Genomic DNA, 23222 nt, shown 5'->3' with positions numbered 1-23222 from the left:
AGAAACTTCCAAGGACAATGGTCGAGTCAGGAAGCTTCCCTACACACAAACATTCTGGAACTAAGGGCCATTTACAATGCCCTAAGTCAGGCAAAACTCCTGCTTCAAAACCAGCCGGTGCTGATTCAGTCAGACAACATCACGGCGGTCGCCCATGTAAACCGACAGGGCGGCACAAGAAGCAGGATGGCGATGGCAGAAGCCACAAGGATTCTCCGATGGGCGGAAAATCACGTGATAGCACTGTCAGCAGTGTTCATTCCGGGAGTGGACAACTGGGAAGCAGACTTCCTCAGCAGGCACGACCTCCACCCGGGAGAGTGGGGACTTCATCCAGAAGTCTTCCAGCTGATTGTAAATTGTTGGGAAAGGCCACAGGTGGACATGATGGCGTCCCGCCTCAACAAAAAGCTAAAAAGATATTGCGCCAGGTCAAGGGACCCTCAGGCGATAGCTGTGGACGCTCTAGTGACACCGTGGGTGTACCAGTCGGTTTATGTGTTCCCTCCTCTTCCTCTCATACCAAAGGTGCTGAGGATAATAAGAAAGAGAGGAGTAAGAACTGTTCTCATCGTTCCGGATTGGCCAAGAAGGACTTGGTACCCGGAACTACAAGAAATGATCTCAGAGGACCCTTGGCCTCTGCCTCTCAGACAGGACCTGCTACAGCAGGGGCCCTGTCTGTTCCAAGACTTACCGTGGCTGCGTTTGACGGCATGGCGGTTGAACACCGGATCCTGATGGAAAAGGGCATTCCGGTTGAAGTCATTCCTACGCTGATAAAAGCTAGGAAGGATGTGACGGCAAAACATTATCACCGCATATGGCGAAAGTATGTTGCTTGGTGTGAGGCTATGAAGGCCCCCACAGAAGAATTTCAGCTGGGTCGATTTCTGCACTTCCTACAGTCAGGAGTGACTATGGGCCTAAAATTGGGATCCATTAAAGTCCAGATTTCGGCCCTGTCTATTTTCTTTCAAAAAGAACTGGCTTCACTGCCTGAAGTTCAGACGTTTGTTAAAGGAGTGCTGCATATTCAGCCCGCTTTTGTGCCCCCAGTGGCACCTTGGGATCTCAACGTTGTGTTGGATTTCCTAAAATCACATTGGTTTGAGCCACTTCAGACCGTGGAGTTGAAATATCTCACGTGGAAAGTGGTCATGCTTTTGGCCTTGGCTTCGGCTAGGCGGGTGTCAGAATTGGCGGCTTTGTCCTGTAAAAGCCCCTATCTGGTCTTTCATATGGACAGGGCAGAATTGAGGACTCGTCCCCAATTTCTCCCTAAGGTGGTATCAGCGTTTCATTTGAACCAACCTATTGTGGTGCCTGCGGCTACTCGGGACTTGGAGGCTTCCAAGTTGCTGGACGTAGTCCGGGCCCTGAAAATCTATGTTTCCATGACGGCTAGAGTCAGAAAGACTGACTCGCTGTTTATCCTACATGCACCCAACAAGCTTGGTGCTCCTGCTTCTAAGCAGACTATTGCTCGCTGGATCTGTTCCACGATTCAACTTGCACATTCTGCGGCTGGACTGCCGCATCCTAAATCGGTAAAAGCCCATTCCACGAGGAAGGTGGGCTCTTCTTGGGCGGCTGCCCGAAGGGTCTCGGCTTTACAACTTTGCCGAGCTGCTACCTGGTCGGGATCAAACACGTTTGCAAAATTCTACAAGTTTGATACCCTGGCTGAGGAGGACCTTGAGTTTGCTCATTCGGTGCTGCAGAGTCATCCGCACTCTCCCGCCTGTTTGGGAGCTTTGGTATAATCCCCATGGTCCTTACGGAGTACCCAGCATCCACTAGGACGTCAGAGAAAATAAGATTTTACTCACCGGTAAATCTATTTCTCGTAGTCCGTAGTGGATGCTGGGAGCCCGTCCCAAGTGCGGATTGTCTGCAATACTTGTATATAGTTATTGCTTAACTAAAGGGTTATTGTTATGAGCCATCTGTTCAGTAAGGCTCAGTTGTTATTCATACTGTTAACTGGGTATAGTTATCATGAGTTGTACGGTGTGATTGGTGTGGCTGGTATGAGTCTTACCCTGGATTCCAAATCCTTTCCTTGTAGTGTCAGCTCTTCCGGGCGCAGTTTCCCTAACTGAGGTCTGGAGGAGGGGCATAGAGGGAGGAGCTAGTGCACACCAGATATAGTACCTAATCTTTCTTTAAAGAGTGCCCAGTCTCCTGCGGAGCCCATCTATTCCCCATGGTCCTTACGGAGTACCCAGCATCCACTACGGACTACGTGAAATAGATTTACCGGTGAGTAAAATCTTATTTTCTTGTAGTCCAATAGGGGGTACAGGAGATTGTAATACGCTGGGTATTATTGGTGTGGGAGTGAACAGGCACCAAAGAGTTAAACGAATGTTCCCAGCATGCCTCAGTCCCCCTTCCCCTATTCCTTGCCCCTCCTGCCCAGACCTGCCAGTTTTGTTAGCGAGCCCAAAGCAGGAGCTAGGAAAGAGGAAGGAAGACCCACACACAGACAGAAACAACCTTACTGTAAATAAACACATTCACTGGTATAGAAACAAGATCCTGTAAGTCAGGTGCGTAAGGCAGGGGATCCTGTGCTCCCTATTGGACTGCAAGAAAAGGATTTATCAAGGTAAGACCATAAATCCAACTTTCTTGTGCGTCCACTAGGGGGTACAGGAGATGCTTATATGCTGGAACGTCCTACAGCTGTTCCCACACGGGTGGGGACTCTCCTGCACTACACTAAGGACATTACGGCCAAATGTTGCATCTGCTGACGCAAAAGTATCCAAGGTGTAGAACATAATAAAGGTTTTAGCAGAAGACCATGTGGCTGCCTTGCAAAGCTGCTCCGCAGAAGTTCCACAGCTAGCTGCCCAAGAAGCTTCCACTGAATGGGTGGAGTGAGCTGTCGCCCCCGAAGGCACGGGAAGATCCGTTGCCAAATAGGCATGAGAATAGTTGACCTAAGCCATCTTGCCAAGGTCTGCTTCGAGGCCGGGAATTACCGTTTGCGAGATCCTAGAGAACAAATAAGGAGTCCGATTTACAAACCTCCTTTGTTCTCTCCACATAATGCCGAAGAGCTTGGACAACATCCAGAGTTGCCTCTTCCATGGATCCCTCCACAAATGCAGGGACCACTATCTCCTGCTTTACATGAAACCCAGACACCACTTGGGTAGGTAGGCCGGACGCATGTGAAGCACTGCCCTGTCTGAGTGCAAGACTAAAAAGGCGAACTCCATAATAAAGCACTAAGGTCTAACACCCTTCTGGCCGATGAGATGTCCAACAGAAAAAATTTCTTCTACGTGAGCAACTGTAGCTCGATCTCCTCTAAATGCTCAAACAGAGGAGACTGAAGAGTCCTAAGACCCAGAGCAAGATCACAAGAGGCTATGCCAGGTGAAGTATGTTTTCCAAACACGGTGGTAAATCCTGGCCGATGAAGGCTTCCTGGCTTTTAACATAGTCAGAATGACTTGCTCAAAATAACCCTTCTTCTTCAGGATGGATGTCTCAACAGCCATGCCGTCAAAGCTAAACTGTCCAGATCTGGATGAAGGTATGGTCCCTGGGAGAGATGATCCGGTCTCCATGGTAGTAAAAGTGGCACGTCGATGAAAGACTCCGAAGAGTGTACCATCTTCTCCAAGGCCAATCCGGGGCTATCAGAATCATGGTACTCACTTCCTTCTTGAGTTTGGACTGGAGGAAAGACGTACAGTAGGTGAAATGACCATGGAGTCGTCAATGAATCTACTAGAAAGGCATCGGGATCTCTTGTTCGAGCCTCATAACTCTGAACCTGGTGATTGTGACGTGACGCCATCATGTAATTGTCGGCAAGACCCCATCGTTGGACCAGTATCTGAAACACCGTTGGGTGTAATGCCTGCTCACTGGAGTGAATGTCCTGACGACTCAAACAATCTGCCTCCTAGTTGAGTACTCGGGGTATGAAGAGTGCTGGTAGATGGCGTTCAGCCCAGCGAAAGATCCTCGATATCTGTCATTGCCCCTTGACTGCGAGTTCCCCCTAATGATTTATGTAGGCCACCGCCGTCACATTGTTTGATTGCAATTTCGCTGGGCGCCATTGGATGAGATGTTCTCCTACAGAAAGAGCGGGAAAGATTTCTCTGAGCTACAACACATTTATTGAGAGCAGACTCTCCCAATCTGTCCAGTGGCCGTGGAATGACTGAGCGTCGCAGACTGACCCCCATCCCCAACGGCTGGCATCTGTAGTTACCAGCACCCAATTCGGTATCCAGAACGGGCGACCCTGTGTCAGATTTGCTCGCAAGAGTCACCACGTGAGGGAGTACCGAAATTTTGGAGGTAGGACCATGGTCTGTGTTTTGATAAAATGCATCCCACTGGCTGAGGATCTGTAGCTGCAGAGGGCGGGAGTGAAACGGAACGTACTCCACCATGTCGAATGTTGCTACCATTGATCTTAGGATCTACATACATACATACATACATACATACATACATACATACATACATACATACATAAATGGAGACCCTCTGATAAAGAAAAATTTTAATCCTGGACTGTAAAGCTAGAACATTGTCTAGTGACAGGAAAACACGTTGAAGGCGGGAATCCAAAACTGCCCCCAAGTGTAGCATTTCCTGCGAAGATGTCAGACCATTTTTGCTCATTTATGCTCCAGCCATGAGACTTTTGAAGATTCCTCTTGATTATGTAATACCCCTGCGAGATTATCTTTCTGACCCATGCAACTGTTGTGGTATCTATCCACCTTGGAGCGAAGGACAGAAGCTGGCCTCCTACCCTGGGATCTCCCAGGAGGAGGCCCTTCCCATCAGGCAGTGGGGTTTTTCCGTCTGTTTTGCAGCTGGTTGTCTGGTAGCCCAGGATTGTTTCCCTCTGGCTTTCGAACTCTTAGAAGGGGGCTGATGTCTAACTCCATCCAGAACAGTTTATCGCCTGCAAAAGGAAGAGCCTCAAGAGCCTTCTTGGAACTGGCGTCTGCTCGCCAAACTACCCTTTGGCCGCTATCATGGTGGCTGAAAGCTTTGATAACACTCTGGTATCAATAGCTGCCTCACCCAAATAGATACTTGCCTTCTGAATATTTAATACATGCGCCAGTAACTCCCTTCTGCTCTTGTTTCCTATAAGTCCAAACCCCAACTTTTCTGTCCTTTCTCCAATAGTCTTAGCCACCCAAGCTGATACTAGTGATGGGTGAGTAATATCTCCGGCCTGAGAATAAGCAGATTTTAAGAAATCCTCTAGTTTCCTATCTGTGGGATCTTTAATGATTAATCCGGGATAGACAGCACAGAGGAACCAACCAAGCTTTCCACATGCACATCAACCGGAGGAGGGTTCTCCCACCTAGCCCTCTCCTTCGGTGGAAGAGGGTAAACGGAAGCCAAACGGAAGCCATATGCTTGGATAACTGTATCCGCTTAGCTGGTTGGGCCGATGTTCCCTCCAAAAGATCCTCCTGCTGGGCTGATGAAGGAAAATGAGTAGCTTCCTTCTTCTGACATATGAAAAGCGGAGCCTTATCACGGGGTGATGGGTCAGTTTCTTCAGTCTGAAGCACTGCTCTCACTGCCCTGACCAGTGCTTCTACATTCGTGAGAGAGATGGAGTCCTCAGGAACCGTAGTGGACTCTAACTTAGAACTGGCTGACACTTGGTCTGAAAGAGACTCCTGTTCAGAGTCCGGTTCAAAATCTTCCTCTGATAATGGAGTAGAACTCACCTGTGTCCGTGACCTGCGTCTGGATCCCTGACCGAGAGGCTGTGCTCCAGCTGAAATATCCACCAAGCGCTGTACAGACTGCGCAAATGACTGTACCCATGGTGGCTCAGCGTAAGCCTGTGAGGGCTGTGCCATCCCTGCCATGACTACTGGTGTACCAGAAGTCTGTATTCGGTCTCTAGGTCGACAGTTTCTAGGTCGACCACTATTGGTTGTCAGTAACTAGGTCGACAGGTCAGAAGGTCGATTGAGTTTTTCACTCTCTTTTTTTTTTTTTTCTTTTTTGAACTTTCTCTAACGTCCTAGAGGATGCTGGGACTCCGTAAGGACCATGGGGAATAGACGGGCTCCGCAGGAGACATGGGCACTTTAAGAAAGACTTTAGACTCTGGGTGTGCACTGGCTCCTCCCTCTATGCCCCTCCTCCAGACCTCCGTTTTAGACTGTGCCCAGAGGAAGATGGGTGCACTGCAGGGAGCTCTCCTGAGTTTCCTGCTAAGAAAGCATTTTGTTAGGTTTTTTTCTTATTTTCAGGGAGCTCTGCTGGCAACAGACTCCCTGCATCGAGGGACTGAGGAGAGAGGAGCAGACCTACTTAAATGATAGGCTTTGCTTCTCGGCTACTGGACACCATTAGCTCCAGAGGGAGTGGGACACAGGTTCGTCCTGGGCGTTCATCCCAGAGCCGCGCCGCCGTTCTCATAGAGCCGGAAGAAAGAAGACTACTGAGGCGGCAGAAGCCTTCGGGTGCTTCACTGAGGTAACGCACAGCACTGCAGCTGTGCGTCAGTGCTCCCATACACCTCACACACTCCGGTCACTGTAAGGGTGCAGGGCGCAGGGGGGGCGCCCTGGGCAGCAATAGAATACCTCTCCTATGGCAAAGGACTATATACATGTACGAGCGGGACAGAAGCCCGCCGCCGAGGGGGCGGGGCATCTCCCTCAGCACTCACCAGCGCCGTTTTCTCTCCACAGCACTGCTGAGAGGAAGCTCCCCGGACTCTCCCCTGCTTGACACACGGTGAAAGAGGGTTTTAAAGTAGAGGGGGGGCACATATTTGGCGATTATACATTACAGCAGCGCTACTGGGTAAACATACTGTGTTTTTTCCTGGGTCATATAGCGCTGGGGTGTGTGCTGGCATACTCTCTCTCTGTCTCTCCAAAGGGCCTAGGGGGGAACCTGTCTTCAGATAAGAAATTCCCTGTGTGTGTGGAGTGTGTCGGTACACGTGTGTCAACATGTTTGACGATGAAGACTCACCTGAGGAGGAGGGGGAGTGCATGGTTGTCAGGTCGCCGTCGGCAACGCCGACACTGGACTGGGTGGATATGTGGAATGTCTTGAATGCAAATGTAAATTTATTGCATAAGAGGTTAGACAAGGCTGAGGCTAGGGAGCAGTCAGGTAGTCAGACCATGCCTGCCCCAGAGGCACCGGGACCAGATTACTGACACAGATACCGACACGGACTCAGATTCTAGTGTCGACTATGAGGATGCAAAATTACAGCCAAAGGTGGCAAAAGGTATTCGTTACATGATTATTGCCATTAAAGAGGTTTTGCATATCACTGAAGAACCCCCTGTCCCTGACACGAGGGTACACATGTATAAAGGGCAAAAGCCTGAGGTCGCTTTTCCGTCCTCATTTGAGCTAAGCGAATTGTGCGAAAAGGCTTGGGAATCTCCAGATAGGAGACTACAAGTTCCCAAAAGGATTCTTATAGCGTATCCCTTTCCACAAAAGGACAGGATACGATGGGAATCTTCGCCTAAAGTAGACAAGGCGCTCACACGCTTGTCCAAGAAGGTGGCACTGCCTTCCCAGGATACAGCTACCCTCAAGGATCCTGCTGATCGTAAGCAGGAGGTTACTATGAAGTACATTTACACACATTCCGGTACTATTGTTAGGCCAGCTATGGCATCGGCCTGGGTTTGTAGTGCTGTCGCAGCATGGACAGATTCCTTATCTACGGAGATTGACACCCTAGAGAAGGATACCATTCTAATGACCCTAGAGCATATCAAAGATGCAGCTTTATATATGCGGGGTGCTCAAAGAGACATTTGTTTACTAAGCTCCAGAATAAATGCTGTGTCTATTTCTGCTAGGCGACTCTTGTGGACCTGACAGTGGACGGGGGATGCCGACTCAAAGCGGCATATGTGGTCGTTGCCTTACAAGGGGGAGGAGTTGTTTGGAGAAGGCCTCTCGGACCTTGTCTCTACTGCTACGGCCGGTAAATCGAATTTCTTACCTTATGTTCCCCCGCAACATACTAAGAAGGCACCTCATTATCAAATGCAGTCCTTTCGTTCAAATAAAAGCAAGAAGGTACGGGGATCGTCATTTCTTGTCAGAGGTAGAGGCAAGGGAAAAAAGCTGCACACAGCTAGTTCCCAGGAGCAGAAGTCCTCCCCTACGTCTGCAAAATCCACCGCATGACGCTGGGGCTTCCCTGGGGGAGTCCGCTCAAGTGGGGGCACGTCTTCGACTTTTCAGCCAAGTCTGGGTTCACTCACAGGTGGATCCCTGGGCAATAGAGATTGTTTCTCAGGGATACAGGCTGGAATTCGAAGAGATGCCTCCTCGCCGGTTTTTCAAATCGGCTCTGCCAGCTTCACCGCAGTAGCTCATGTAAACCGCCAAGGCGGCACAAGGAGCAGAGTGGCAATGGCGGAAGCCACCAGAATTCTTCGCTGGGCGGAGAATCATGTAAGCGCTCTGTCAGCAGTGTTCATTCCGGGAGTGGACAACTGGGAAGCAGACTTCCTCAGCAGACACGATCTCCATCCAGGAGAGTGGGGACTTCATCAAGAGGTCTTTGCAGAGATAACAAGTCGTTGGGGACTTCCTCAAATAGACATGATGGCGTCACGCCTCAACAAAAAGCTTCGGACGTATTGTTCCAGGTCAAGGGACCCTCAGGCAGTGGCGGTAGACGCCCTGGTGACACCGTGGGTGTTTCAGTCGGTCTATGTGTTCCCTCCACTTCCGCTTATCTCAAAAATACTGAGAATCATAAGACGAACAAGGGTGCAGACAATACTCATTGTTCCAGATTGGCCTCGAAGGGCCTGGTATTCAGATCTTCAGGAAATGATCACAGAAGATCTGTGGCCTCTTCCTCTCAGGGAGGACCTGTTACAACAGGGGCCCTGTGTGTTCCAGGACTTACCGCGGTTACGTTTGACGGTATGGTGGTTGAACACCAAATCCTAGCTAGGAAGGGTATTCCGGGGGAAATCATCCCTACTCTAATCAAAGCTAGGAAGGAGGTAACGGCGAAGCATTATCACCGTATCTGGAGGAAATATGTGTCTTGGTGTGAAGCCAAGAATGCTCCTACGGAAGATTTTCAGCTGGGTCGTTTCCTCCATTTTCTACAGACAGGAGTGGATATGGGCCTAAAATTTTCGGCCTTATCTATATTCTTTCAGAAGGAGTTGGCTTCTCTCCCAGAGGTCCAGACATTTGTGAAGGGAGTGCTTCACATCCAACCTCCTTTTGTGCCCCTAGTGGCACCGTGGGACCTTAAAGTGGTGTTACGGTTCCTTAAATCACACTGGTTTGAACCTCTTCAAACGGTGGAGTTAAAATTTCTCACTTGGAAAGTGGTCATGTTACTGGCCTTGGCATCTTTGAGGCAGGTGTCTGAATTGGCGGCTTTCTCTCACAAGAGCCCCTATCTGATTTTCCATGTGGATCGAGAGGAGTTGAGAACTCGTCCTCAATTTCTACCTAAGGTGGTTTCGTCGTTCCATATGAACCAACCTATTGTGGTGCCTGTGGCTACGGGTGACTTGGAGGATTCCAAGTCCCTGGATGTAGTCAGGGCCTTAAAAATGTAGGTAGCCAGGACGGCTCGAGTTAGGAAAACAGAGGCACTGTTTGTCCTGTATGCGGCCAACAAGGTTGGCGCTCCTGCTTCTAAGCAGACTATTGCTCGCTGGATCTGTAACACGATTCAGCAGGCTCATTCTACGGCGGGATTGCCGTTACCAAATTCGGTAAAGGCCCATTCCACTAGGAAGGTGGGCTCTTCTTGGGCGGCTGCCCAAGGCGTCTCGGCATTACAGCTGTGCTGAGCAGCTACTTGGTCGGGTTCAAACACTATTGCAAAATTCTACAAGTTTGATACCCTGGCTGATGAGGACCTCATGTTTGCTCAATTGGTGCTGCAGAGTCATCCGCACTCTCCCGCCCGGTCTGGAGCTTTGGTATTATCCCCATGGTCCTTACGGAGTCCCCAGCATCCTCTAGGACGTAAGAGAAAATAAGATTTTAAACCTACCGGTAAATCTTTTTCTCCTAGTCCGTAGAGGCTGCTGGGCGCCCGTCCCAGTGCGGACAATTTCTGCAAGGCTTGTATATAGTTGTTGCATACATAAGGGTTATGTTACAGTTGTGATCAGTCTCTGGCTGATGCTGTTTTATTCATACTGTTAACTGGTTTGGTTTATTCCATTTTGTACGGTGTGTATGGTGTGGGCTGGTATGTATCTCGCCCTTAGATTAACAACAATCCTTTCCTCGTACTGTCCGTCTCCTCTGGGCACAGTTCTTAAACTGAGGTCTTGAGGAGGGACATAGAGGGAGGAGCCAGTTCACACCCATCTAAAGTCTTCGAGTGCCCATGTCTCCTGCGGAGCACGTCTATACCCCATGGTCCTTACGGAGTCCCCAGCATACTCTACGGACTAGGAGAAAAAGATTTACTGGTAGGTTTAAAATCTTATTTTATCCTCTACGGTTTTCACAAGAGGAGATGGCCTGCTACTAAACAGACGCTAGCAAGATGGCTTCGCATGACTATTTCAGAAGCATATTCTCAAGCTGATCTCCCTGTCCCGGCTAATGCTTACGTTACATGCAAGGAAGATCTTTCATGGTTAGCACAATATTGTGCTTGAGCAGAACAGATATGTAAGGCAGCCACATGGCTTCCAATAAACACATTCAATCAGACATTATGCCTGGGATAGCTTTGCCTCTCATGATGCTCAATTCGGGCATAGGGTTCGTGTATTGATCAGTAGCGTTCCCACCACTAAAAATTGCTTTGGGAAATCCCAATGTTATCCTGTGGATAACCTGTGGACCCTGCCGGAGAAATATACGTTATGGTAAGAACTTACCGTTGATAACGGTATTTCTCCTATGTCCACAGGTTTCCACAGGGATCCCACCCTGACTCACCTGATTGGAGAATCTGTATACTCACTAAACTCTTCTCTCTTGGTGGAAGAGGGTACATATGGGTTTTTTCACCTGAATAGGGATCTACATAATGCTCCTGCCTATATGCTTTGGAAACATCTGATTTGACAAATTATATGGACGAGCCCGGTGCATTCTGGGAGGCCTGAAAGTGATCGTTGGTGCCAATCCGCTGTCGCTCCATCATATCCCAATGTTATCCTGTGGACATAGGAGAAATACCGTTATCAACAGTAAGTTCTTACCATAACGTATATTTACTCAGGGTGTGTTGCGGAATCAACTTCCTTACGTCCCGCCGGTGGCTCCTTGGGATTTGTCGGTGGTTGTGGAGGCGTTGCAAGGGTCTCCGTCTTGAGCCTCTTGAATCTGCAGACCTTAAGTGGCTTTCTCTTAAGGTGTTGCTTCTACTGGCTATTGCCTCTGCCAGACTAGTGTCTGATTTGGGTGCTTTGTCCTGTAAGTCACCATATCTGTTTTTTCACCGTGACCAGGCGGTTCTTAGAACACGTCCCGGGTATCTGCCTAAGGTGGTGTCTTCTTTCCACCTTAATCAGGAGATTGTGGTTTCGGCCTTTGCCTCTCCTGAATTGTCTTCCAAAGAGCGGTCTTTGGATGTGGTACGGGCTCTCCATATCTATGTGAAGAGGACAGCTCCTATCAGGTAGTCTGATTCTCTCTTTGTACTGTTTGGTTGTCAAAAACGTGGCTGGCCTGCTCACAAGCAGACCTTGGCCAGATGGATTAGAATTGTGATTGCACATGCTTATGTACAGGCTGGTCGTCCAGCTCCTGCTACTATTAAGGCCCATTCTACTCGGTCTGTTGGACCTTCTTGGGCGGCCTGCCGTGGTGCGACCCTTGAACAATTGTGCAAGGTGGCTAAGTGGTCCTCAGTGAACATGTTCATAAGGTTCTAAGCATTCGATACATCCGCCTTCCAGGATGTTTCCTTTAGATGCCGGGTTCTTGTGTCCGCTACAGTGCGTCCCCTCCCATAAGGAACTGCTTTAGGGCATCCCCAATGTCATTCCCTGTGGAGCCCAGTGTACCCCGCAGCAGAAAACAAGATTTATGGTAAGAACTTACCGTTGTTAAATCTCTTTCTGCGAGGTACACTGGGCTCCACAGGGCGCCCACCCTGACGCACTTAGCTTCTTTGGGTTGGTATGGCATTAGCCGCTGACACCCTCTCCTGTCGTGAATGTGTGGTGTATGTGGCTACTAACGATTGTCGTCTCTTTTACCTGCTCCTGCATTGGACTGGTTAACGAAAACTGAGCTCCTGTGCACGGAGGCGGGGTTATAGAGGAGGCAGCGCTATGCATCTTGGGAAGAAAGTCAAAGCTTTGAGCCTGTTGGTGCCTCGGATCAAGAACCTACTCTACACCCCAATGCCATTCCCTGTGGAGCCCAGTGTACCTCGCAGAAAGAGATTTAACAACGGTAAGTTCTTACCGTAAATCTCGTTTTTGTAGATCCAAATCCACAACAGACTCAGAAGTTATAGAGATCCTTTGCTAAGATGGCTCTAAAGAGGCTTGTTTGGGCCACAAAGCCCTGCCAGTGGACTACTGAAGACTGGAAGACGGTCTTGGAGTTCGCCGAATCAAAATTTTAAATCTTTGGTCCACCACGTGGGTTTTTATACGCTGTGAAAAAGGTTCCACAGTATGTGACACTAACCGTGAAATATGGGGGAGGAAGCATGATGGTTTGGGGCTTTTCTACTTTTCCTTGGTGACTTTACCATGAACCAAAAGGGTTGCCACAGCATTTTCAGCACCATACAATACACTTGTCTGTGACTAGCTGGTCAAGGGTATACTGTAACAGGCTATAATAGAACTACTTCAGAGGAAAAGCGCAAGACGGTAAACTTCTAATCATGGAGTGGCCTACACAGTCTCTAAACTTCTACTCCATCAAGCTGGTTTGGCAAGACCTGGAAGAAGAGTGAAAGCAAAGCACCTACTGGCTGCTCAATCCCTATTACATTTACCCCTAAATATTTCATGCTTGAGTAATGAGACAGATTTACAGATACTGTATTACTGTAGTTTATGCTGAGATGAGCACAAGAGACTGCAATCAACTGATTTGTGAGGGGGATAGGGTCAAGTGGGCAGAGTAAGAAAGAGAGTACATATTACTTAATTTGTGGAAATAAATAGCAGAACTTGCCTGAGGTTACAGTAAAGGAACTGAGCCGGTTGTTGCTCAGGGTAGTGGATTCCGTTTTCATGTTGAATCTTGTCCTTTTGAAATAGGAATCAAGATTTAGGGCATTGATGGTAGTCAGATGGTTTGGGCAGTAATTTGAGAATTGATTCATATGTATTAAAGAAGCATTTGGGGTTAGAGGCCTGAGCGGAGATAAGAGACTGGAAATATGTTTGTTTTGGCAGTTCCAGAGCGTTCTGTAAAGAGTGGTAGATACTCGTATATTTGATCAAATAATGAGTAGTATGATATTAACAGCAATATGTTCTACTGTGCGGAAAAGTTTCTCAATGTGGTGCAAGTGTTTAGTGTACCATAGCTGAAATCATGGTTAACCCTTATGAGGGAGCCACTTCACCAAAGGCTGCTGCTAAGATTTGATATGATACTACCAGATCAAGACAGGCTTATGTATAAGCCTTGGAGAGAGAGATTGAGTTCTCAGCAGGTACGTGGAGGTTATGTAGAACGCCAGTGCAAAGTTATGGTGGTGGAAGATAACTTACAGATGAGCCAGTGACTAATGAGTGTAAAGCACAATCCTTTTATTTACTATTTTTGTTGTTGTAGGACCTTTATTCAGTAAGGATTGTAAAATTTGAGATTCGCAATCCGGATGATTATCAAACAACTGAGCATGCGCATCGTTCACATTGCGCGCACGTGAGCAAAAATAGTGACAGAAATTACGTACAGATTGTGATCGCAATGCAGCCGCTGTTTGACTGACAGGACGCTGGCATTTCTGGGCGGAAAAATGCTGTTTTCTGAGTGTGTCAGAAAAAACACAGGCGTGCCCAGGTGTTTTTAGTGAGGGCCTCTGATGTCACCGATGACCACTTTCAGCCTCTTGTGTCAAGAATTGTGGATGACCTTGCCTGTCGCAGATAGGAAAAATCTTCGATGTTCCGGTACTTGTGTATGGTTTTGCGATCAGCCCGCATATTGCGATGCATTCGCAATTTCTGCAAAGAGAGCTTTTTTTCTCTTTTCTTCTCTATTTCGGGGAGTCAACTATTTGATCGCAGCAACTGCTTTTTAGCAGAAACTGCAATCCTTACTGAATAAGCTGTTTAGGTTTTATAGCAATTTTACAGACCTACTGTTTTTACAACTGCGCTCAATAAGTACACTCATCTGTTTATTCCCAAGGTCAGCAAAAACAGGAGTAGTAAACTCAAACCAATGTGGCTTAATTAGAAGCTAAAGGAACAAATGGATAAAAAGAGGCATGATTTCAAAGCATTTAAGTCTGATGGGAAGGTGGAATCATTCCAGTTCTACAAGGAATGTAAAAAAGAAATCAGAGCAGCTAAAATAAAAAAAAGAAAAACAAATCGCAAGGGAGAGTAAAACCAACCCCAAAAAGTTTAAGTATATAAATGCTAAAATGTTAAAAAAGGTGAATATTGGGCCATTAAAGGGCGACTCGGATGTCTTTAATGATAGGGAAAAGCAGATTTATTTAATAAATTCTTTTCATCAGTATTCACTAGAGAGGACAGGTTGACGAGAGTAGAGCACAACATAAACTATAATGATGACCAGTTGCTAAGTAATTGGTTAAACGGGGAAGTAGTCCGGGAGAAACTAAGTAAAATTAAGATACAGCAATCTCCGGGTCCAGATGGAATACACCCAAGGGTTCTTATGGAACGTAACGCAGAGCTATCTAGACCCCTGTATTTGATCTTCAGCAAGTCAATTGCATCAGGGATGATACCGAAGGACTGGCGTAAAGCAGAGGTAGTCACAATATTTAAAAAGGGTATTAAAACTCATCCCGGCAACTATAGACCGGTAAGTTTGACATCTATAGTGGGGAAAATATTGGAAGGTATATTAAGGTATAGCATACTAGAGCACTTGGATACCTCCAAGGTTATTACTAAGAATCAGCATGGTTTTGTGAAGGACAGGCCATGTCAGACTAACTTAATAAGCTTCTACGAGAAAGTGAGCGATAATATTGATCAGGGTAAAGCAGTAGATGTGTATTTATTTGGACTTCGCTAAGGCCTTTGACAAGGTCCCACATAAGAGACTAATTTTCAAACAAAGAGAGCTTAGGGTAGGAAACACTGTTTATACTTGGGTGAGTAATTGGCTCTACAACAGGGAACAGCGAGTGGGGATTAATGGGATATTCTCTGAATGGACCTCCGTGCTCAGTGGAATACAGCAGGGTTCAGTACTCGGGCCATTGCTGTTTAACATATTCATTAATGACCTAGGAGTGGGCCTAGAAAGCACAGTGGCAATATTCGCAGACGATAATAAAATATGTAGGGTAACTAATTCAGACAAAGATGTTGAGTCTCTGCAGAATGACTTATCTAGACTTGAAGGCTGGGCGGATAAATGGAGAATGAGGATCATTATAGACAAATGTAAAGTTATGCACTTTGGGATTAAAAACAATGGGCAGCATATAAACTAAATGGGGAAAATGTAGGGATAGTGGTATTTTAAAAAGATTTGGGGGTGCTCATCGATAATAATCTTAGTAGCAGTACGCAATGTCAAAATGCAGCAACTTAAGCCAATAAGGCGTTGGCATGCATAAATCGGGGAATGGAGACAAGGGATGAGAGTGTAATCCTGCCAATGTATAAATTTGTGGTTGCGACCACACCTGGAAAATTGTGTACAGTTCTGGGCACCTCACTATAAAAAAAAAAGATATCTTGGTACTCGAAAGGGTTCAGAGGCGAGTCACCAAACTGGTTAAGGGGATAGAGGCACTGAATTATGAGGAAAGACTCAAAAGGTTAGATTTGTTTACACTGGAAAAGAGGCGATTGAGAGTGGACATTATTAATATTTATAAATACATAAAGGGAAAATACAAGGATTTATCAAACGATTGGTTTATTAAAAAAAATAAATGCAACATAGGACACCCCCAAAGTTTGAAGAAAATTTTTTTCATACACAATGGAGAAAAGGGTTCTTCACATTAAGAGCAGTAAGGATTTAGAATTCTCTGCTAGAGAAGGTAGTAATGGTGGATTCAATCAATAAGTTTAAAAATGGATTAGATAAATTCCTAGCTGAAAGAAATATCCAAGGATATAGCACTGAATTAATATAAAGTTTATAATACAGGTTGAACTCGATGGACATTTGTCTTTTTTCAACCTCGACAACTATGTAACTATGAACACCTTCTGCATCCGGCATAAAGCCAACACAGGCAACATTTCGTAGAATCCATTTTACCACAATACAGTACAAAAAAACAACACAAAACTGTTTCTGGTGTTATTATCCTGAAACAGAATGCTTGATTAAAAGTCTTGCTTTTATGTTTGTAGCTGGAACGCATAAATCGGGCAAGAGAGCAAGGATGGAGGAATGTGATTGGCTCTGGAGGAAGTGGAGAAATTAAGGTAAAGTACGTTTTGCTAACTAGTTTAACAACCATTAAAAGGTGCATGTACGTTTTGCTAACTAGTTTAACAACCATTAAAAGGTGCATATTGCCTATTCATGTAATGAAATGTGAAAATTACATGCAGCTGTCCTTCTATAATCTTTCCCAGGTACCTTATTTTGGAGGAGGTGGAGGGGCAGCACCAGCAGCACCACAGGCTGCAGTCCGTCCATCCTACGAACATTACCATTCCATACTGGACCAGCTACAAAACCAGAAGGAGCATATAAAGGCAGCAGAGGAAAGAGAGGCCAAACACAGAGCAGAAATTCACAACCCCGATGCTGCACATAGGTATGTAATTGTGATGCTGCTCACATTGGCTCAATATAACTGTGTATCACCTAAAAGTATCCATGCCCTACATTTCTGTATCCCTGTTCATTTTAGAAAACCTATTAGTAAATTACATGTGTGTCTCCCCCCCCAAAAAAAAAAAAAAAAAGGAAGAGAGATAGATCTTTGGTCAACAATTGACGTTGACTTGAGTTATTTGCAAACTGAACCTATGTTGGCATAGTGGTAAGGAGTACTGCCTCACACAGACCCCGACTGGCCATCCTGCACTTCTGATAAAATCCAGAAGGGCTGATGGCTGGATGGGCTGGCTTGGCCACACAAAGAGCGGTGCTGGCTGAGCAACATAGCCTCCTGGCTCTCTACTCAGCCGACTGCCATCGCTCCGTCACTCCCACAGGCGATATACAGGGCATGCGTGAGGCCAGACCCCTCCTGCATCGTGGCACGCCCCCTTGAACCTTGGCTACACCGCCCCTTGTCGTACGTGCGTGTGCACAGTGATGTGCCAGTGCTGCTTCATGGTCCCAGTCCGTCCCTGACCTCACAATACTGGGGTCCAGGGATTTAGTTGGTACCAAAGCTATATCTGTGTGGATTTTTTATTTTCTCATATTTGCATGGGTTGCCTCAGTGTACTTCGGTTTCCTCCGACAACCTAAGCACTTGACCCTAGTGTATATGTATGCGTACATGTGATAGGGAATATAGATTATATGTTCTACTGGGGCAGGGTTGATGTGGATGGGCAAAAATCCTCTGTAAATCACTACAAAACATGTGTGCGAAGAGGCGAGTGGATGAAGGCATTATGTAACCGGTTTCTGAAAAATTAGTGTTTTTAATGAATGAAGGGGTTATGACCTAGGGATCATAGTAACAATGTTATTTTAAATGTTGGCAGTCAGTTTACTGACTTGTTTTTTGCATAAAAGTGCTATGTCCAATTCTTCAGTTGTAATAATTTAGCTTTATTTATCTTGGCCTGTGTGTGGCCATGATGACAGTTTCACAATAGAAGAAATGATGACGAAAAACTTTATCACTTTCTTCCCCCTGTTCTCTATGCCTGCAGAGCCACTGTGCGAGCTGAACCTCCTAATGGCCCACAGGCTCATTCTTCCTTCCCTGATGGGGATGCAGTTAGGAAGGAATTGAAACGATTGGAGGAGGTGTCTAAACAAGCCCTTGCAGACAGGTCAGTCGAACTTCACGTTGTGGTATATTGGTCCAGATAGAAATAACAGATTATTTTATTTGTTTATAAGAAACTAGAAATAAATAAATAAATAAATAACAGATGTATCTATTTAAAGGATAAGTATCATCATTATACATTGTAATTCAAACCTCTTGCGCAACATTAATTTCTGTAGCATCCAATTAGGGGACACTGGATAATATGGGGTAAAAAACGCAGAAGCAGGATCTTAGGCACTAAGTTTACTGACAAAAGCTCAAGTTCTTCCCCCTATATGCCCCCATTGGTTGTGAGAGAATTTAGTAGTTTTGAATGCCCATCAGAGCTAGGTGTTTTTTATTGGTGGTCTCTGGCAACTATTTTAAATTTATTTTTGTATTACTTTTGGCCCAAATCCCTCAGCTACAGTTGGGGATGTCTGCTGCAGGCTTGTGAAGTTGCGGTGATATCGACCTCCTCCTGCTGGTTCTAGTTGTATGATTGCCTCTGTGGTGGACCCAGCAAATGATCCGATATCCCATGACCGTCAAGTCAGGACCACCAACAGACTGCACAGCCATGCTTTTCATTGCAAGAAGACTGCCCGTCATACTAGCCATACACTAGACACAGGATGGCTAAGGAGCTGTCTTGTGAGAGGATGCCATCGCTCAGCGCTGGTCAGTGCGTGTAGGAACTATCCCTTCGGCACTTCTTTTTGACCATTGCTTCGCAAGCTAACCAGAACCAGAATACACATTTCTTAGGGAGCAGAGAAAGCCTCAGCTTCTACTACTCATCTTCTGGGAAGTAATTGTGAAGTGTAGTTTGATGCTGAGCAATCTATAGGCTCTTTGTTGATTCTGGCCTGTTTCGTTTACATCTCCACATCCTCCTGGATTCGGCAACTACAGCAGTCCTTTCTTTTCTTCTCTCATTTCTCTGTATGGGAATTGTACATCCTGGGATAAACCTGGAGGTGGGACAGTGTCAAAAACATTTGACTGCCCCAGATGATACTCCAAATAACCTTGTGCTGAGTTTGGAGTTGCTGTCCTATGCTCAGCATGTGAGGCAGAAGACATGTGATCATGCTCACCTGCAAGTGCATTTAATAAGATGCTACGGCTGCACTTGCTGAACCAGCTTGAATCCGTTGATACATGTTATGATCCTTGTGTTTTCTTCCTTGGAAAGGTACGGACTACGACCACCACTACTAGTCCACAGAAGCTGCGGCTTCCGGGGTGTTCTCCAGGCTTTGCAAGAATTGTACAATAAGAAGGCTCTGACCCTACTATTGTGATTAGGATTCCAACAGGAAACTAGGAATGGAAAATCTAGTGTGTGCCATCAGACACACTAGAGATCGAGGACCATGAGGAATTAAGATGTAACAAAACAGAAAAGAATATGCCTGAGTTCGGTTTTACCCATATTGTACATGGTACCATCTGTGTGGCTGTATTAATGCCATATATGTATACAAAACAGAAAGACTTGCTATCAGCGCTAACAATAATATACTGCAAATCTGTGTGTATGTAGCAAATAAAACTATGGGGTGGATACAGAGCACCTGATTCAGCCAGGGAGGCGGAGCAACCTTCCCCCTTCAGCACACACCTTTTTAGCAGTGGACAATATGCAAAGTGGGGTGTGACATATTGTAATCACACCCCCACATCCAGTACAAGGCCCTTCTGGTGTCTTGGCAGCTCTGGGTGCCTACTACATACTTGGCATCATACACCCACACTCCACCCAACTCCTCCCATAAGCAAGTGCAAAGCATAACTGTTTTGCGCAATTGTCCAAGGGGCCGATTCAGACCTGATCGCTAGGCTGCATTTTCTCACAGCCTGCGATCAGATCTGAACTGCGCAGGCGCGACGGACCGCAGCAACAGGGATTGCCGGTCAGCTACGGGATGGTGCGAAAATGCAGAACATATCGGCAATGACAGGAAGAGGGCGTTTGTGGGTGGCAACTGACCGTTTTCAAGGTGTGTCCGGGAAAACGCAGGAGGGACCAGACGTTTGGAGGGAGGGTTTCTATCGTCAGCTCTGGCCCCGATTTTCGCAGCAGCAGAGTAAGTCCTGGGCTCAGCAGATACTGCACAAACCGATGTTTGTGCAGTTCTGCTACAAATAAAATCGCACACCTGCACACACCCAATACCCTCCCCCTGCACCACACCCTAGCGATTGGGTCTGAATTACCCCCAAATCTGAGCATGCAGCACTACCACTAAAAATTTTTTTCCAATTTTATGCTTCATACGGTACCTCCAGTAGAGCAGGCCAGAAAACCATTTAGGCACGGGTCTCTTTCAAATATTGCACAGTCACTTTGCCCCACATTACAAAATACATTTTATAGGTCCCATTAATTGTTTAACCACAGTCTCTAGTGTTTTATAGACAAGCATTTATGCTTAGCAATACAAAACGGCTAATAAGGGCTGACACTTGGCAATTTGTATTTAAGATTTACACAGTAAATATAAAAATCATGATTTTAATGTATACTGCTACAAAATGTCTTACATGGTGTACATAGCGTTGTCATTACTGTGTGTTACAGACACCGGGGACATGTAGCTGCTGAAAGAGCAAGGCAGGTGGAGGAATTCTGGCAGAGGAAGCAAGAAGCTATGCAAAACAAAGCTCGTGCAGAGGGACACATGGTATGGAGTTTGGTTTATAAAAGTGACTATGTATTAATGAGAACCTTTTACCTTTTGAGAAGATTATGTTTTTTTTGTAGTGTTAGGTGCACTTAATGAATAAAACTAGATGAAGATGAAAAAAATCAACACACCCTGTATGCAAATGTACGGACTGCTTGAGTGTTGCCTGTCTGGCACTTATTTGTCCTCACTTCCTGGTGGTTACCTTTTATATATGAGTGCTCACCCTGCCTCAGCAGAAGAAAGGCCCAGAAGTAAGGACAACGAGAAACTGCAAAATACTGGAACACACTCAAGTCGATTTTACTGCATTTGCATACATGATCAAGGAGTGGTGGAAGCATACAAAAATAAATTTCCTGCTATCCTTACGTAGAGAGAGTGCATATAGGTGGCACTCACAGGACCTTCACAGTGGCGGAATTTAATCTACCTGTTGGGACTCAGTCTCCTGTTTTTGCTGCCGATGTGAAGGTCCTGTGAGTGCCGCCTATCTGCTCTATATACAGATGGAGCCTCGCTCATCTATGCTGTCTATGGCGTTAGTCCCGATCACTTAGTTGCAGCGTTCCTGGGCGCAGGGCAGCGTGCCTAGTTGTAGGGAGGCTCACAGAGCTTATCATGGCGTTACAAGTAAGTTTAATACCTGCGATCATCCACCAGATGTTGCTTTTTAAAATCACCATTGCGCATGCGTGTGGTCTCCATTGAAACAGTACACTATAGAGCAAGTACTACTTTACTGTACACTGTATGGGCAATGCTGTACGCAGGTATCATTACGCTATTTAAAATACAATGAGGTCCCGTAGACAAACCAATAAATAAAAATAGTGTATACAGACGCAAACTAACGTGTTAAAGCAAAGGTCCATTGAGCTTTATGTGAGCTATTAAATGAAATAAAATTAAAATGGGTTTAAAGCGTAATATCTCCGGATCTGGGGGTCCAATCTGTTCAGAAGTATGGAAGGGGAGACTATTAGCTACCAGAGGATACCTACCCCAAGTTTCTGTGACCCCCACAAGGCTAACGGCAAGCGTCAGAACCCATGGTGGGTCTGAATTAACGGGCCCATTATAGTCTATGGTAAAATGGGTCCACTTTGCTTCCCGATATCTCTGGTTCTGGGTGCCCCAGAGACTTGAGACCGGTACCATACGAAAGAGGAGAATCTTGGCTTTCAGGGCAATGCCCAATAGTTTGTGACACATCAAAGGAAAATGGCAAGCATCCATGTGTCGGGTCCCCTCCAGTTGTCCGACCAGCTTGCATGGGGTGCGGGGTTTCTGGCTGGATAGAAAATACTGTACAGAGATGCTAAGCATGGTGTTTTTGCATCCAGGAACTTAGTGAGGAGCTTTTACCTCTCCCCATTATACTTATAAAGATAACACTTGCTGCTGTAGCCATTAGAGCTAGTCATAGGCAAAGAGATACAGTAAAGTGAGTTGAGACACATGACTCAGCTCAGTGTAGTGTCTTGAGACAGTGTCTCGGTACATGGATCTTTTGTAATGCGTTGCAGACTGTGCACATGCAGTGAGTGCAGAGACTGCTGGCAGGGCTGGGACTCGTGGAGGGATTGACTCAGACTGTATCTGGTCTTTAGGTCGACCCTGTTTAGGTTGACAGTCATTAGGTCGGCCACTGAAGGTTGACACATGCATAGGTCGACATGGGAAAGATCAACACATTTTATTTTTTTGGGAGGTTCAGGACTTTTCATACCTATGCTATCCAAGTGAGCATAGAGTTGTTTAGAAACCTTGTGGCTAGTGTAGCGAGACACTGCGCCCAAAGCGTCGCGAGCGAATACATTTTAATTGTTGATGGTCCCAGATGGAAATTCAGGTCAAGATACCCCCCCCCAAAACAAAACAAAAACAAAACTTTGTTGACTCTTTGTGTGTCGACCTAGCCTATGCCGACCTTCCTTACACGTTGGCCTTCAGTCAGTATCGACCTACTCACTATCAATCTTCAGTGGTCGACCTAGTGACTGTCGACCTGGACAGGGTCGACCCAATGATCCACACCTGACTTAGACATCTGGGGGAGTGTGTCAGCTATTCAGCAGCACTGAATGAATCCGTAATGATTCTGATCCATCTCCACTGAGTGAGCACTGTCTCAGTCAGTCAGTGACTCATACCTCTGCTATTCAGCTGCTCTGGATGAATCATTGATGAATTCTGATGAGTCTCCACTGTCTCAACTCAGTGTCACAGGAAGTTAGGCACAGCAGCAGCAGCATCAGCCCTGACACTGAGCAGCATCACACTGCTCCCTCCCAGGGGGTGTCACCCAGGAGTGCTGCCACCCAATCACTATGACTGACTGAGAGAGGCTACTGGGGCTGTGTCAACACACCAAACTGTGAGTAACTCAAATCATTCGAACTTCGACTCATTGTGTTGAG

General features: G+C 46.3%; 1 protein-coding gene across 3 annotated transcripts in view; it reads left to right on the top strand.

Annotated features, from left to right (window-relative positions):
• NEK1 (NIMA related kinase 1) overlaps positions 1-23222 on the top strand; it is a 344019-nt gene that overhangs the window by 108866 nt on the left and 211931 nt on the right. For all 3 annotated transcript variants that reach the window (XM_063920623.1, XM_063920622.1, XM_063920624.1), the window contains 4 exons: positions 16512-16586; positions 16740-16924; positions 18003-18125; positions 20694-20796. In XM_063920623.1, the coding sequence (XP_063776693.1) occupies positions 16512-16586; positions 16740-16924; positions 18003-18125; positions 20694-20796 (486 nt within the window). The remainder of the gene's footprint in view (positions 1-16511; positions 16587-16739; positions 16925-18002; positions 18126-20693; positions 20797-23222) is intronic.

The sequence above is a fragment of the Pseudophryne corroboree genome, chromosome 1, assembly GCF_028390025.1.
Source record: "Pseudophryne corroboree isolate aPseCor3 chromosome 1, aPseCor3.hap2, whole genome shotgun sequence".
NCBI classification, from domain to species: domain Eukaryota; kingdom Metazoa; phylum Chordata; class Amphibia; order Anura; family Myobatrachidae; genus Pseudophryne; species Pseudophryne corroboree.
The sequence above is the reverse complement of the archived record's forward strand: the minus strand, read 5'-3'. Positions and strand labels throughout refer to the sequence as shown.